At 32.9% G+C, this 15,906-nt stretch overlaps 1 protein-coding gene across 1 annotated transcript in view; it reads left to right on the top strand.

Annotated features, from left to right (window-relative positions):
* Window positions 1-15,330, top strand: part of LOC126879681 (ficolin-2-like) — a 51,461-nt gene extending 36,131 nt beyond the window's left edge. The window contains exons 4-6 of the mRNA XM_050642865.1: window positions 3,506-3,727; window positions 6,046-6,279; window positions 15,034-15,330. Of these exons, the coding sequence (XP_050498822.1) occupies window positions 3,506-3,727; window positions 6,046-6,279; window positions 15,034-15,200 (623 nt within the window). The 3' untranslated portion in view covers window positions 15,201-15,330. The remainder of the gene's footprint in view (window positions 1-3,505; window positions 3,728-6,045; window positions 6,280-15,033) is intronic.
* Window positions 15,331-15,906: the final 576 nt, after the last annotated feature.

The following is a 15,906-nucleotide window of genomic DNA, read 5'->3' as shown; positions in this document are numbered from 1 at the left end:
TATTGGAAGAATTTGGCATACCATCAAAATTAATACGACTAGTGCAAATGACAATGACAGAAACAGAAGCACAAGTATGTATTCAAGGACAGATCACTGATGCGTTTACGATAACGCAAGGACTGAAACAAGGCGACGGACTGGATCCAACGCTTTTTAATCTTGTTCTTGAATATGTAATTAGACGGTTGACGGTAAGCGGAAATAACATACTTACAAACAAATCTACCCAATTAGCAGCATACGCGGCTGATATAAACATAATGAGCAGAACAATGAATGCAGCGGAAGAAACCTACGTTGAGTTGAAACAGAGTGCAGAAGCAGTAGGGCTAGCAATAAACACAAATAAAACAAAACTACTCATACAAACCAGATCAAATAGACCGGCGCAACAACACTTTATTGACGATATAGAACATGTGAATAGATTCACGTACCTAGGAATGGATCTGGCTGCAAGCAATGAAGAAGAACCGGAAATAAATAGAAGGCTTGTGCTGGCAAATAAAGCCTATTTTGCGATGGGCCACATATTCAAATCGCGAGACGTACACCGGAAAACAAAACTCCGGGTATATAAAACAATAATCAGGCCCATAGTAAGTTATGGCTGCGAAACATGGGTGGTGACACAAAAATCTGCCAATGCATTAGATGTGTTTGAAAGAAAAGTATTACGTAGGATACTGGGCCCAATAAGTGAAAATAACAACTGGCGAATTAGGTATAATAGAGAAATATACGAACAATATAGCGAACCAACTCTAGCACAACACACTAAACTGCAGAGATTACGGTGGGCAGGGCACGTGGTCCGCATGCATGAGAGTAGAATCCCCAGAAAATTGCTGAATGCAAGAATGCAGGGAAGAAGACCTGTTGGAAGACCTAAAAAGAGATGGGAAGACGAAGTCGATGAGGATGCCAGGAACTTTCTGGGAACGCGTTCATGGAAAAGAACAGCGGTAAATCGAAATGATTGGAGAAGCTTATTGAAGGAGGCCAAGGCTCGATTTGGGCTGTAGTGCCATTGGATGGATGGATATAAGTATATGTATACAGAGTGCGCTAAAGAAAAGAGTCCACCTCGATATTTGGCAGTATAATTAGATTTTAAGGAAATAAAGAAACAGGTCGATTTTTGATCTAAGGGGAACACATTTTTACGATACATCTGTCATTTGTCAACCCCCTCCCTTCCATTTCCCCCACCACTTATTTTTAAATAGGGAATAGGGGTCGTGTGCTACCTCATTTGAAAGGTTATTCAATTCTCTATTCAGTAATATTGACATTGACATAATTATTTATACAGGGTGTCCAAGAAAAAATATTTTGAATTAAAATAATTGACACAAAAAGGAGAATGTATGCAATTTATTCTCAAAGTACATACTACTACTAACAGAAAACAGAGAAAAATGTTTATTTGACTAATAAATATTGTTTTTCGCTTAAATTCAATATTCAACCTACCAAAAGGCAAATGGGTGGCAGCTTGAACATTGAAATTAAGCGAAAAGCAATGTTTATTTATCAAGAAATATTTTTTCTGTTTTTTGACAGCAGTAGAATGTATTTTGAATTAAATAATTTACATACATTCTTCTTTTTTGTCAATTAATTTAATTAAAATATTTTTTTTCGGACACCCTGTATAAATAATTATATTAATATTTGTATTGCTGAATAGAGAATTGAATAAATTTTAAATGAGCTAGCACACGACCCCCATTCCCTATTTAAAAATAAGGGGTGGGGTAAGTGGAAGGCAGGGGATTTACAAATAACAAATACATGTACCGTAAAAATGTGTTCCTCTTAAATCAAAAATCGAACTTTTTCGTCATTTCCTTAAAATCTAATAAATACTGCCAATAATATCGAGGTGGACTGTTTTCTTTGGCCCACTCTGTATGTAAGTATACCGCTTTTACCATAAAAATAGCATGTTGTTGCCATCTATAAATTTTGTGGTATCGAAGTTACAGTCTCTGGTATAATAATATAATACCGCCTAAATGTATATTAAATATTACTGTTTTTTCTTAGATAATTTTCAAAATTCTTTTTGGTTTCAGACGGGAGTCCATGTCTTCTTCTTCTTCTTCTTCTTCTTCTTCTTCTTCTTCTTCTTCTTCTTCTTCTTCTTCTTCTTCTTCTTCTTCTTCTTCTTCTTCTTCTTCTTCTTCTTCTTCTTCTTCTTCTTCTTCTTCTTCTTCTTCTTCTTCTTCTTCTTCTTCTTCTTCTTCTTCTTCTTCTTCTTCTTCTTCTTCTTCTTCTTCTTCTTCTTCTTCTTCTTCTTCTTCTTCTTCTTCTTCTTCTTCTTCTTCTTCTTCTTCTTCTTCTTCTTCTTCTTCTTCTTCTTCTTCTTCTTCTTCTTCTTCTTCTTCTTCTTCTTCTTCTTCTTCTTCTTCTTCTTCTTCTTCTTCTTCTTCTTCTTCTTCTTCTTCTTCTTCTTCTTCTTCTTCATGTGCCGTGCTTGATTATCGAGCGTAGGGTATCAAAATGGCTATAGTAATTTTGTTGACGGCAGCTCGGAAACGAGATGCAGAGGATCTGTTAACATTTTCTCAGATTATATCGCCTTGGGTGTCGCATAACATGGCCAAAATATTCAAGTTCTCGATTTTTAACTGTTCTGACGACTTTCGTAACTTTGCCCGTCCGATGCAAAACATCTTCGTTAGGAACTCTATCAATCCAACTTATTCGTAGGATTCTTAATTATACCCAGATTTTCGAGGTTTCCAGTTTTTTGAGAAATGTAATAAATTATATTAGTGATCACACTTACCTAATTTTCAGGCTCAAAATAATATTATTTTCAGATAACAGTTTCTTAACCTTACAAAATGTAGCTCAATGTAGTCCATGTAGCTATTTTCATTGTTATTTCAATTTTGTTTTCTGTAGATTACAATTCTTGATCTCTGAAAAAAGTTGATCTATTACAAAATTAAAATTTGATCATGCATATTCAATGGGTAATTTACCCTCACCCTCACTTAAACTAATTTAAAAGGCTTCAATTTTCTAGCCAGTCCAGTGTCTCAAGAATCTGGATTGCATTAATTATCTCGTTCATAAGCAATCGTTTCTGGGACTTCCTGCCATCTTACTGATTATTATGGTCACAGTTTCTATTCCAAGTTTCTTATGGAGATCACTGTTTATCACATCAAGAAGCATCTATAATGTTCCTGAGTACTTTTTACTTGAATGTCATTGCTTTATTTCTTGTTTTAGTCCACTACCAAAATGGGTTACGATAGGTATGTAGATCTCCATATTGGTTTTTAAAATATTTTTAGGCGGAATAAAATGGCTCTACAAAAATATCACTAAATTTCTATAAAAGTGACAATATGCTGATGAATTAGATCAATTTTACCCAAAACGATTGCTATATTTTTAGTTATCTTATTTATATGTAGTACCTAGTATTTGACTGAAGGAAGTAATACGAATTTAAACGTTCATTAGATTATTACTATTTCAGGTAAAAATAAGTCAGATGTGTACATAATCAAACCTAAAACCAGTAACAAGCCGTTTGCCGTTTTGTGCGATATGGAAATTAAAGGGGGTGGCTGGACTCATATTCAGAGGAGGTTTGATGGATCTCAAGATTTTTACCTACCTTGGAGAGATTACAAATTTGGTTTTGGTAACCTTATGGGTGAATTTTGGATTGGGTTGGAAAATATTTACGATATGACAGGTAACATAGTATTAGCTTTAGGTTTTTTTCAATACGAGATATGTGCAGGGAGAACTCAGTAGCTTTACACCAAATGCAGATCTACATTTATTGCGTGCCCAAGCCCAGAAAACAAGGAGATATTATGTAGGAGTAACACCTATTTAAAAAACAAGAATTCAGATTTTCACTTGTCTATTATTTTGGATAAAGAATACAACGATGAAAATCAGGAGCATATCGGCCGGCAGCTTTATCAATACTGAATCACAGGCACTCTTCAATATTTCATAGATCTTCTATAGAAGGTAAATTCATACCTACTGCCAACCAGCTAGAACAGTGTAAGTCTACGAAAGCATTAAAAAACTACCGAACTGATTATATTGTCGTTGATAATCACAATGAAATAATCAGGATGGAAGTTGGATGCAGTTCCATGATTTGGAGCGAATCTCTGGATATCAACTACCTTAGGTTTACTTTGGGCTGAAAACTGGACGCAGTAGGTTAGATCGTTTATCGTTTATTATCAGCAGGACAGTGTAAGGGCCTTCCCAGTTTCGTTGAAGTTTCGGACAACCTTATTTCTTACGTGTGGGATTATTTATCCATACTACGTCACCTCTTTAGAGAGTTGTCGCATTAGTATGCATATCGAATCTGGACTTGGCTTTATTACTTTAAAGCTTTAATTTTTTACGAGAAACTTTTTTCAATTTTTCTCTTAAATTTTCAATATACGTCAGGGTTGAACATTCGTCTTTTAAGGTTATCTTTTCGTATGCGAATCTCATGATCTAGGTGTTAATAAGACATTACCTGTTCTATGGATCTTGTCCCTGCATATACAGGGTGTAACAAAAATACAGGTCATAAATTTAATCACATATTCTGGGACCAAAAATAGTTCTATTGAACCTAACTTACCTTAGTACAAATGTGCACATAAAAAAAGTTACAGCCTTTTGAAGTTACAAAATGAAAATCGATTTTTTCCAATATATCGAAAACTATTAGAGATTTTTTATTGAAAATGGACATGTAATATTCTTATGGCAGTGGTATCTTAAGAAAAAATTATAGTGAAATTTGGACACTCCATAAAAATTTTATGGGGGTTTTGTTCCTTTAAACCCCCCCAAACTTTTGTGTACGTTCCAATTTAATTATTATTGTAGTACCATTAGTTAAAGACAATGTTTTAAAAACTTTTTTTCCTCTCAGTACTTTTTCGAAAAATCAGTTTATATCGAGATATTTTGAATATTTGTCAATTCCACCACATATTTGTATATGGTTAAGTACGATTATGGAGACTTGGTAACAATATGAACATTTATTTATGATTTACATTTTTAGGTATATCTTGAACCATATTAAAAAAGAAGCCACATCTCGATAAAAGAGGCCTTATCGGAAAAATACAAAGAGGCAAAAAAGTTTTAAAAACACTGTGATTAACTAATGGTATCGCAGTAATAGTTTAATTGGAACGTACACAAACATTTGGGGGGTTTAAAGGAAGAAAACCCCCGTAAAATTTTTATGTAAACATATTAAAAAAGGAGCTGCAACTCGATAAAAACTGCCTTATCGAAAAAATACTAAGAGGCAAAAAAGTTTTAAAAATATTTATTTCGACTAATGGCAACACAAAAATAATTTAATTGGAACGTACACAAAAGTTTGGTGGGGGTTTAAGGGAACAAAACACCCAAAAAAGTTTTATGGGGTGCAAAAATTTAACTATAATTTTTATTTAAGATGTTCCAGCCATAAGAATTCCACATGTACATTTTCAATAAAACATCTGTAATAGTTTTCGAAATATTCGAAAAAATCGATTTTCATTTTGTAAGTTCAAAGGGCTGTAACTTTTTTTATGTGCATATTTGTACTAAGGTAAGTTAGGTTCATTCGAACTATTTTTGGTCCCAGAATATGTGATTTAATTTATGACCTGTATTTTTGTTACACCCTGTATACCTTTGTTAGATATATTTATTTATACAGTGATTTTTTGAATATATTTTTATTTATACATATATTTACTTAGATATATTTATTTTTAATCCCCCTTCTAACGAGGAATGAGAGAATTAATTTAAAAGTTCTTTGGCTTCATCTATCCTATCAGCTATTAGCACACCTCAGGTAGATAAGCTAATAAATAAAGTCAGTGGTTTATTATGTTCAGTACAGTTTTATATAAGACTTTTTGTTAGGTAATCATTTGTTTTGTAGCCTTTTCTAAAACCCGCCTGTTCTATTCATATTAGCAAATGTTAAATTAATTATCATTGATCCTCAACTTAGAAAGTTTTATTATATTTTAGCTTTTGAAACAAGCGAACTCCTGGTAGAATTAACTGATACAGACAAAAAGAACAGTTACGCCCAATATACATCATTCTCAATAGGCAACGAAAAAGATGGCTACATACTGAACAAACTTGAAGGGTATTCAGGTGACGCGGGGGATTCTCTAACATATCATCTCAATCAAAAATTTTCAACTTTGGATGTGGATCAGGATAATAATATTTCTGGAAATTGTGCACAACAATATGGTAAGAAATATTTTTTTATAATTATTGCTAAAATTAATAGTACGGGATGGTACGGGATCCAAATCTAGTTCGAGCTTCTGCCATCTGCTTTCCGGATAAAACATTTTTTTTTATTAAACATACATTTCATACAAAAATATTACTTGCATGGTTTACCCATCAAAATATTGTCATAGGTATCCTTAACCTCTTCAGCCCCAAGAAAAAAGTTTTTATTATTTTAACAATATTTTCTATTTTCTCTTCTCATTTGTGAAAACAATAAACGAAAATCTATAAAAACTATAAAAAAAAGTATTTGACAGACATAATATGACAGGTCCAGCATAATGGACATCAGGACTTAGCTCTCATATGATTTAAGTATGAAACTGAAAAAACATTCTGGTTCAGGAGAAATACACATATACATTTTACATTTTGTACAAAAGAATCTCGTCTTATTAGTGCATTCAAGAGGTTTAGGCAACGCGATAAGAATTTCCATTGGTGACAGAGCATATTGGCAAATGGTCATTACTGGTTTTTCTTACATGTATAGGCGGTAACTGGAAAACTGTAGATCTTTTTACAGGAATTATGGACACTTCATCTTCAGATGTCTCCGCTTTTCTTGAAATAGACGTACTAGCTTGTCTCCCACTTGCAGGCTTACCACCTAGAGCTAGTGACCTTCCAACATACAGCTTAAATTCCTGTAAATCCATTTCTTTTGATCATTGACGTTATCTTCACTGACGAAAATATCGTTATCTGTCAAAATAGCCTCCAATGCACTTTCCATCAATATCCTTTTACTATCTGTAACTAAACTTAAAAAATGTGAGTATGGTAACATATTTGGCTAACTAAGTCCCAATGTCCAAAATGCTGGACAAAAAATTTAGAGGACCGCTAACGTGTCCAGTTGTAATTATTTTCAAATACGTCCAATCATCAAGTAACATGCAATAAAAACAATCAATACTTTAAAGTACAGAAAAACACTACACTAAATTACTGTATTTTTGTGGAGTATCATAACTTAAAAAATTTCACCACATGTAACAACAAACTACCGAGGTAGGCGCTGTTGTCGAATTTTTCAAATGAGTAAATTTGACGGATAAATAGGAAGTCCAATATGCTGCAATATAGGACGCAGCGATGCCCAACCCGAATAGTCACCGTGTAATAAATTAGTAAACATTGTCCAGCTGGTTGGACCTATGGACTGAGGAGGTTAAGGGAAGGTCGTAGGGTTTGAAATCAACATTTCAAGCACATTTTTGTGAATTTTTTTTTTGAAAGTATGGTAGAATTGTTTTATTTTTAAATCAAATAAGCATATTCAGTAAAACTCATAGAATATTTTTAAACAAAAATTAAAGGAAACATTTTTAAAAATAAGCCAACGCAACGGTGGCAAATTTTTAAAGACACCTCAAAAACAATGGTGTTTGCGGTAGACTTCAGAACTCATCATTGGATGATGTTAAAAAAACAATTTAAAAAGGTTTTATTAGGTAGATTGTGAGTTTTTCAAGACAATACTCTCGACTTTTTTTAGTTTTAGCAATTATTGACTTTTGTTATCACTCAGAAGTGAAAACAACGATTTTTTGCAAACAAAAAGGTGAAAAGCAATATATTTATTATTGCTAAACAAAAAATAAGAACAAAACAAAAAATTTCTCGTCAGCGTACCTTACAAAATGTCTAAAGAAAATATATAAAAAATTCCAGGTGGATCGGTTCAGTAGTTTTTGAGTTACAATGGCTACCGCCTTTGAAAAAAGCAGTTTTGAGAAAAATGTGTTTAAAGATTTACAATTCTTATTTTCTATTTTATCTGTCAAATCATAAAGGGATGCACACCTGAATATGTTTTTGAATCGTGGAGCAATTTACAAAAAAGAATGGGAACAGCTGTTGAACGTTTCTCACTTCGTACAAGTGTCCTGGCGCGAACCTACTTCAAAGTGAAACGAAGGTAGGGAGGTAGGGTGATGGTGTTAGTTATTGTCCCTACGTTCGACACGCCTTGAAGTGGTTTACAGCAACAAGACCGAAATCATTAGACCGAAAGCAGTAGACCAAACTCATTAGACCGAAAAGCACTTTACCGAAAGCTCACTAGACCGAACAGCATTAGACCGAAAAGCAGGAGACCGAAAAGCATTATATTGGTAGGGGAGCCAAAGCGGGGATTTTTGTAGTTACTCGAGCGCGTCAGATTATCACATGGGAAGAAATTTGCTACCCTGCAGATGTATCTCTACCATATATTGGCTCTTAACACAGGGGCGTTCGTTAAGGGTGCCCCAAAAAATATCTATCTTTAAAAATAGTCGAAATTATCAGATTAAGATAAGGTAAGTTAAGTACATGCAAAAGAGTGTATATTTAAAAACTCTGACGATTTGAGTGGGGCGTAAGGAAATGAGTGAGTCAAAAAGTTTCACAAAAGAAGCGAATATTTCGCGAAATGAACGTCAGATCGAAAAACTAAAAACTACGTGTTCAATATTTTTAAAAAATCTATCGAAATATACCAAACATGATATTCTACGGAGTGGGGTGGGGGGTAAATTTAAAATTTTAAATACAAATCCCGCGATATATCGCAAAATAAGCATCAGATCGGAAAACTGCAAAATACACTTATTTAATATTTTTAAAAAATCTATCGAATTGTACCAAACACCACCCCCGCCAGAGGTGGGGTGGGGGTTAGTTTAAAATCTTAAATAGGAGCCCCAAATTTCTATTGCAGATTTGAATTCTTTACGTAAAAGTAAGCAACTTTTATTCGAAACATTTTTTCGAATTATGGACAAATGGCGCTATAATTAAATAAAAAACGATTGTTGGAAAAAAAGTGAATTAAAAAATGGAATGTCCCCACTAAAATGGAAAGTTTTACTTAACTTTTTTTGGTTTTAGGACCTACTAATCACAACCCAATAGTGACTGCAAATTTAGCATACTTTCTTCCCCTACTATTATTGCTATTAGTTACATATTACAGGGTGCTCAAACAGGTTTGTAATCTCAGCAAGGGTAACATCAACCTCCCTTTACTCTTTATCCAGGCTTAGGACTGGCAGCACAAAGTACTGGCGAGTTTAAAAGTTGTTTTTTTTGCTTTGTTTTTTGTTTATTTTTTTGTTTTTATTTGTTTTTGGTTTATTTTTTATTTATTATGTACAATACTAAAAATAAAGAATATTAAAAATAGTTTAGAAGTGGTTTTTTTTGCTTTGTTTTTTGTTTTTTTTTGTTTTTATTTGTTTTTGTTTATTTTTTTGTTTATTATGTACAATACTAAAAATAGTTAAGAGTTTTTTGCTTTGCTTTTTGTTTATTTTTTGTTTTTGGTTTATCTTTTTATTTATTATGTATAATACTAAAAATTAAATACTAAAAATAGTTTATAGGTTTTTTTGATAGTTGTTTTTTGTTTATTTTTTTGTTTTTGTTTTTTTTATTTATTATGTACAACACTAAAAATTAAATACTAAAAATTAAAGTTATGTGCAATCCCCCTTAAGTAATTAAGTATGTTACCATGAACATCAAAGTTACTGACAAGGCGTTTTAATCTGTCTGCTGAATCTCTATATTTTCTCTGGCTTGTGGGTGGTTGTTCGCCAGCTAAATATTGCTCTATCCTTAGTTCGTTTAAACTTTGTTCTCTCTGCAGTGCTTCTAAAAATTTACAAATACTTGGATGATTTGCACAAATTTGGTTCTGAAAACCTCTATGCCATCCTTCCACCGAGTTATTTGTTTTCGGTAAATCGTCATTCACAGCTTCAAAACAATTCCACATACTATGGGGGAAAATAGGCGGCGTCGTTGACGGCGTTGAGGGCGTCCAATCCACGTATCCTCAAAGTAATCTAGCACACGTTGAGCTTCTTCTGGAATAACATGTTCTTCGCACAACTGTTCAAATATATCCACTACGTTTACCTCAGGTACGAATGCTAGAGCAGGTAACAGTCGCATTGTTAAGGCAAAATCAGGTTCTGCTTCATATCGACGTTGAAGCCCTTGTGACTGGATTTGGCGGAAAAAAGACAGTGAAAAGTGGAAAAAGCATCCTCGTTGCCTGGTTTGCGGAAATGTTTCGGTCACAGCATTCATCATGGCTAATTCAAAGTCCACAAGTAAACTGAGTGGTGAAACTGTTGGCGCAATGTTTTTCAATGTTGTAAGCAATCGAGTATACGTTCCTTGGGTTTTATTTGGTAGTAGTGCATATACTAATGGTATAGCATTGTTATAGTGCAAACCATGAATTGTATATAGTTGACAGAATATATGTGGTACAGTTTTAAACGTGCCATCGACGTACCAATGCATGGACTGAGCCAAAAGCCGCAAATTTGTTTGAGTGGAAAATATTAATATCCGATCTTCACTTGGTCCAGAATCAAACAATAGAAAATCTGCTCCATTTTTGGTAATTTTATAATTATTTGGGATTGCAAGTTCTATCCGATTACCAGGAATAGCCGGAACAGCGTCATGCTTTATTCGAATGTTCCGTACGGTCCTTTTCAAGTTGTTCACTTTTGGCAGTTTTGCTGATGCTGCCTGCGATAATCCTATAGATGCTTGGGATACTATAAAATGAGGAGCATCCTGGGTACGTCTTGCATTTTCTCTGATATTTTCCATTACTCGAGCGGTTTCTATTTCTGCAGCATCACCCACATGGCAGTGTTGTCCTCTTTCTTGTGTAACATCATTGTCCACTGTTATAACAAGAACACTACACTTGAATTTTTTATAATGTTGACATCTCCAGTATACGTTCATGCCAATTTCTTTGTCTTTGATGTACAAATGGCCATCTAACAGCAACTTACGATGACCCTTTAGACTTTCTATGTACTCCAAAACCATTTTTAACGTTGACTTTTTATATACGTACTGCTACTATAAAATGTAGATTTAAAATGTTTTAAGGATGAGAAAATTCTTGTATACAACCGTCAAGATCATTAGCTTTTGTTGTTTATTCATTGTGATAATATAATTTTTGGTGTGCTTTGTACCTGGGGTAATCGAAGGGTCAAATTTTACAGGAATTTTTGATACTGCATCGTAAAACAGGTAGATAGGTAATTACAGTACATTCAGCCAACTAACACCTCTAAATGATTCATTGATTACATTCATTGTGAATGTAATCCGTTAATCGTTTAGGGGTGTAAATTGATTGAATGTGCTGTAGTTGGGTTCTCCCAGAAATCCATATTGGTTAGTAATTATTATTCTCCTAAAACTTGTCGCAATGGTGTTTTTATCGTGATAACATAATGGCTATTGTCATATTCCTTAAATTCGAATTAGAACCAAAAATTTACCCATATTTTTTTACTTGTCGCAGTAAAAGAGATAAGACCAATGTAATTAGAACTAAATGTTGTTTGGATGGTTTTATGCCTGGATCCCGCGTATCAAAAAAAAGATGATTAATGGCAAGCTGAAAATTTGTTAATAGCTTAACAGTCTACTTGTATAAACTTTGATGTACGGGAACACTGGAACAGGGGAAGTTTTATTTGTGGAACCGTTTAAAAACATCCAATTGATTTGTTACCCTTTCATTAAAGTCTCATGTAAAAATCAGACTGCTATTACTAACCAACATGATTCCTGTCATTTGACATGTTCTTCGTGTTCACTCATTAAAATAGTTGAGAGACTGATAAGTTTGTACACACTTGAATGAATGAAGGAAATGAAAATATAATAAATAATTATTTACACACTTTGACATACTATATTTTCATAATATTTATTTCAAATAATTATTTACACACTTTTACATAATATATTTTCATTTCGTTCACCCATTATGTCCAATTGGTATTATATATTAAAATAATTATGTATTATACAGGGTGTAACAAAAATACAGGTCATAAATTAAACCGCATATTTTAGGACCAAAAATAGTTTGATTTAACCTAACATACCTTAGTACAAATGTGCACATATCCAAAACTATTGGAGATTTTTTATTGAAAATAGACATGTGGCATTCTTATGGCAGGATTTTCCTAAAAAAAAAATAAAGTGAAATTTGTGCACCCCATAAAAATTTTATGGGGGTTTTGTTCCCTTAAACCCCCCCAAACTTTTGTGTACCTTCCAATTAAATTATCATTGTGGTACTGTTGGTTAACCACAATATTTTTAAAACTTTTTTGCCTCTTAGTATTTTTTCGATAAGCCATTTTTTATCGAGATACGGCTTCCTTTTGAATATGTTTACATAAAAATTTTATGGGGGTTTTGTTCCTTTAAACCCCTCAAATATTTGCATGCGATTCAATTAAACTGTTATTGCGGTACCATTAGTTAAAAACAGTGTTTTTAAAACTTTTTTGTCTCCTAGTATGTTTTTGATAAGGCACATTTTATTGAGATGTGGCTTCTTTTTTAATATGGTTCAAAATATACCTAAAAATGTAACTTTTCGTATTATTACAGTCTCGATAATCGTACTTAACCATATACAAAATATGTGGTGGATTTGACAAATATTGAAAATATCTCGATAAAAACTGGATTTTCGAAAAAGTACTAGGAGGCAAAACAGTTTTAAAAACATTGTGTTTTACTAATGGTACCCTAATAATAATTTAATTGGGACGTGCACAAAAGTTTAGGGGGGTTTAATGGAACCGAACCCCCATAATTTTTTTATGGGGAGCACAAATTTTACTATAATTTATTTTTAAGGTGTTCCTGCCATAAGAATGCCACATGTCCATTTTCAATTAAAAATCTCTAATAGTTTTCGATATATTGGAAAAAATCCATTTTCATTTTGTAACTTCAAAGGGCTATAACTTTTTTTATGTGCACATTTGTACACTATGTGCACATTATGTGTAAGTTAGGTTCAATTACTATTTGAACTATTTTTGGTCCCAAAATATGTGGTTTAATTTATGACCTGTATTTTTGTTACACCCTATATATTAAAACAATTATAAAAAATGAATAACCATTTTCAATTTCGTTGCAAAACGAAAATACAGCCGAACCATATTCCAGTCCAATCAGAGAGTGCTGCAGGCACCTCTACCGGTTTCGAAACTTATTAGTCTCTCATCAGGAGGCACATATGCTGCTCTCCCTGATCCAACCAAAACAAACCCTAGCGTGCAGTCCCGAATTGCAACGAACGAAATGGCATAGATGCCCTAGCGGCAACTGCTAGCAAAAGACTAAGTTTTCACTCTAATGGCATACCTATAGCATATCCCACCAGAATGAAATTTGCATTTGAATGAAAATTTTAAAACAATTATATATTAAAATGCCCAATTGATGATAAACGCATTCTTATTTTTGTATGAGAGTTTAATGAAACTATAACAAATCAATAATTGGAAGTTCTGCCCGACAAAATACATGCAACGTTTTCGTAGTCTGATGTTCCAAATTTTTAACCTATTCCACAATTAAAACTTTTCCTGTTCCAGTGTTCCCATACATCAGAGTTTGTCCGACTATAAGCTTATAGACACCGTTATACTATTAACAAATGTTCAGCTTGCTATTAATCAACTTTTTTGGTACGCGGGATCCAGGTCTATTATTAGAAACAGTTAAAATGGTGTTAACGTCACTCTACCCTTAATTTATTTTCACCTTCACTAATTTTTTTAGCGGATAAAAATTATTTCATATCAGACTGTACAGAGTAACAATTTACACAGTCTATATACAAAATAATACAAAAAAAGTACAATATACAAAAAGACATACAAGATCTTAGCATAATTACTGCAATCTTTCTTAATTTATGTACAATTTCGGTCTAATGCTCTTCGGTCTAGTGAGCTTTCGGTAAAGTGCTTTTCGGTCTAGTGAGTTCGGTCTACTGCCCGGTCTAGTTGTCGTGTACGCTTTGAAATAGTTTCGCACCGGCGAGTTTGAACGTAGTTAGCAACGGTCAATAGTTATTCCCATTCTTGTTGGTATATTACTCCACGATTTAAAAACATGTTCTGGTATGCATCACTTTACCATTTGATAAGACAAAAAATAAATTAAAAATAAAAGTTGACAATACGTTAAGCGTTTTCCTCAGAACTGCTTTTTTCAAAGTCGCTAGATATTGTAACTCAAAAACTACTTGACCGAGCCACCTTGAATTTTTTATATATTTTCTTTAGACATTTTTTATGGTAACCTTGTCGAGATATTTTTTATTTTGTATTTAGTTTTTGTTTAAAAATAATAAATACGTTGATTTTCGCCCCTTTTTTGCAAAAAACTAGTTGTTTTGGTTTCTGAGTGATACCAAAGAGTAAAAAATCGACAAAACTAAAAAACAAACTCGTTGGCATTACCTCGAGATACTCATAAGCAAGCATCTTTTTGAATTTTTTTACCATGACCCAATGAGTGCTGATGTCCACCACAAAATCTATTGCTTTTTTTAGGTGTCTAAAAATTTGCCAGCCTTGACTTATTTTTCAATATGTGTCCTTACTTTTTTTTTCATATATTCTATGAATTATTATACGGAATATGCTTATTTAATTTAGCAATAAAATAATTTTATAAAAATGTGCTTTAAATCTTGCTTTCAAACCCTTAAGGATGGTTATGACAAAATTTTGATAGGCAACCCATGCAAGTAAAGCTAATATTTGTCTATGTATGCAATTTAATAAAACAAATGTTTCATCCGGAAATCAGATGGGTGAAGGTTGACCTAAGTTTTTTATATTTTAGAGGGAGCTTGGTGGTACAAAGAATGTCATTATAGCAATCTAAATGGAAAATTTATGACTCTAGTACTACCTGAGGCATATAAATATCATGGACTAAACTGGCAAATCAACAAAGGGTATGCTAATTTGGCAGGATCACGAATGATGATACGACCAGTTCGAGAATAAAATATTGTTTCCTGCAAATTGAATAAATTAAAATTGTTGTTGCAATAATTGCATTAGATTTATTGCATATTTACGGTTGCACAATATTATGTATAAATAGAAATATTTTTAATAACAATTTAACTATATAAAATTAAAATTGTTTCATTTATATGAAATATTTTCATAATAGTAAGGGAGTCCTAGCTGGAATTTTTGAAGTTACTCGAGTCCGTCAGAAAATCACATGAGTTGAAATGTTGTACTCTGCAAATATACTCCTACCTATATTGGCTTTTAATACAGGGGAGTCATTAAGGGGGGTACGAAAAAAATCAATCCTTAGAAAAACTCAAAATCGCCAGATTAAGGTAAGGTAAGTAAAGTACCTACATGCAGAACAGTGCATATTTCAAAAATCCGACAATTTTAATGAAATGAGCGAGTCACAAGGTTTCACAAAAAAACGAATATTTCGCGAAATGAACATCAGATTGAAAAACGGAAAAATACAATAATTATTTAATATTTTTGAAAAATATATCGAATGACACCAAATACGACGCCCCACAGAGGATAGATTTTGATTTCTTACGTAAAAATAAGTAAATTTTATTCGAGACATTTTTTCGAATTATAGATAGATGACGCTACAATCGGAAAAAACGGTTGTGGGAAATGGCAAATTATATAGGCAAAGTAGTGAGTTTTATAATCAATTCAAAAA

This window comes from Diabrotica virgifera, chromosome 2 (assembly GCF_917563875.1).
Source record: "Diabrotica virgifera virgifera chromosome 2, PGI_DIABVI_V3a".
Lineage (NCBI taxonomy): Eukaryota > Metazoa > Arthropoda > Insecta > Coleoptera > Chrysomelidae > Diabrotica > Diabrotica virgifera.
Note: the sequence above shows the minus strand (reverse complement) of the source record. Positions and strands in the feature narration are given on the sequence as shown.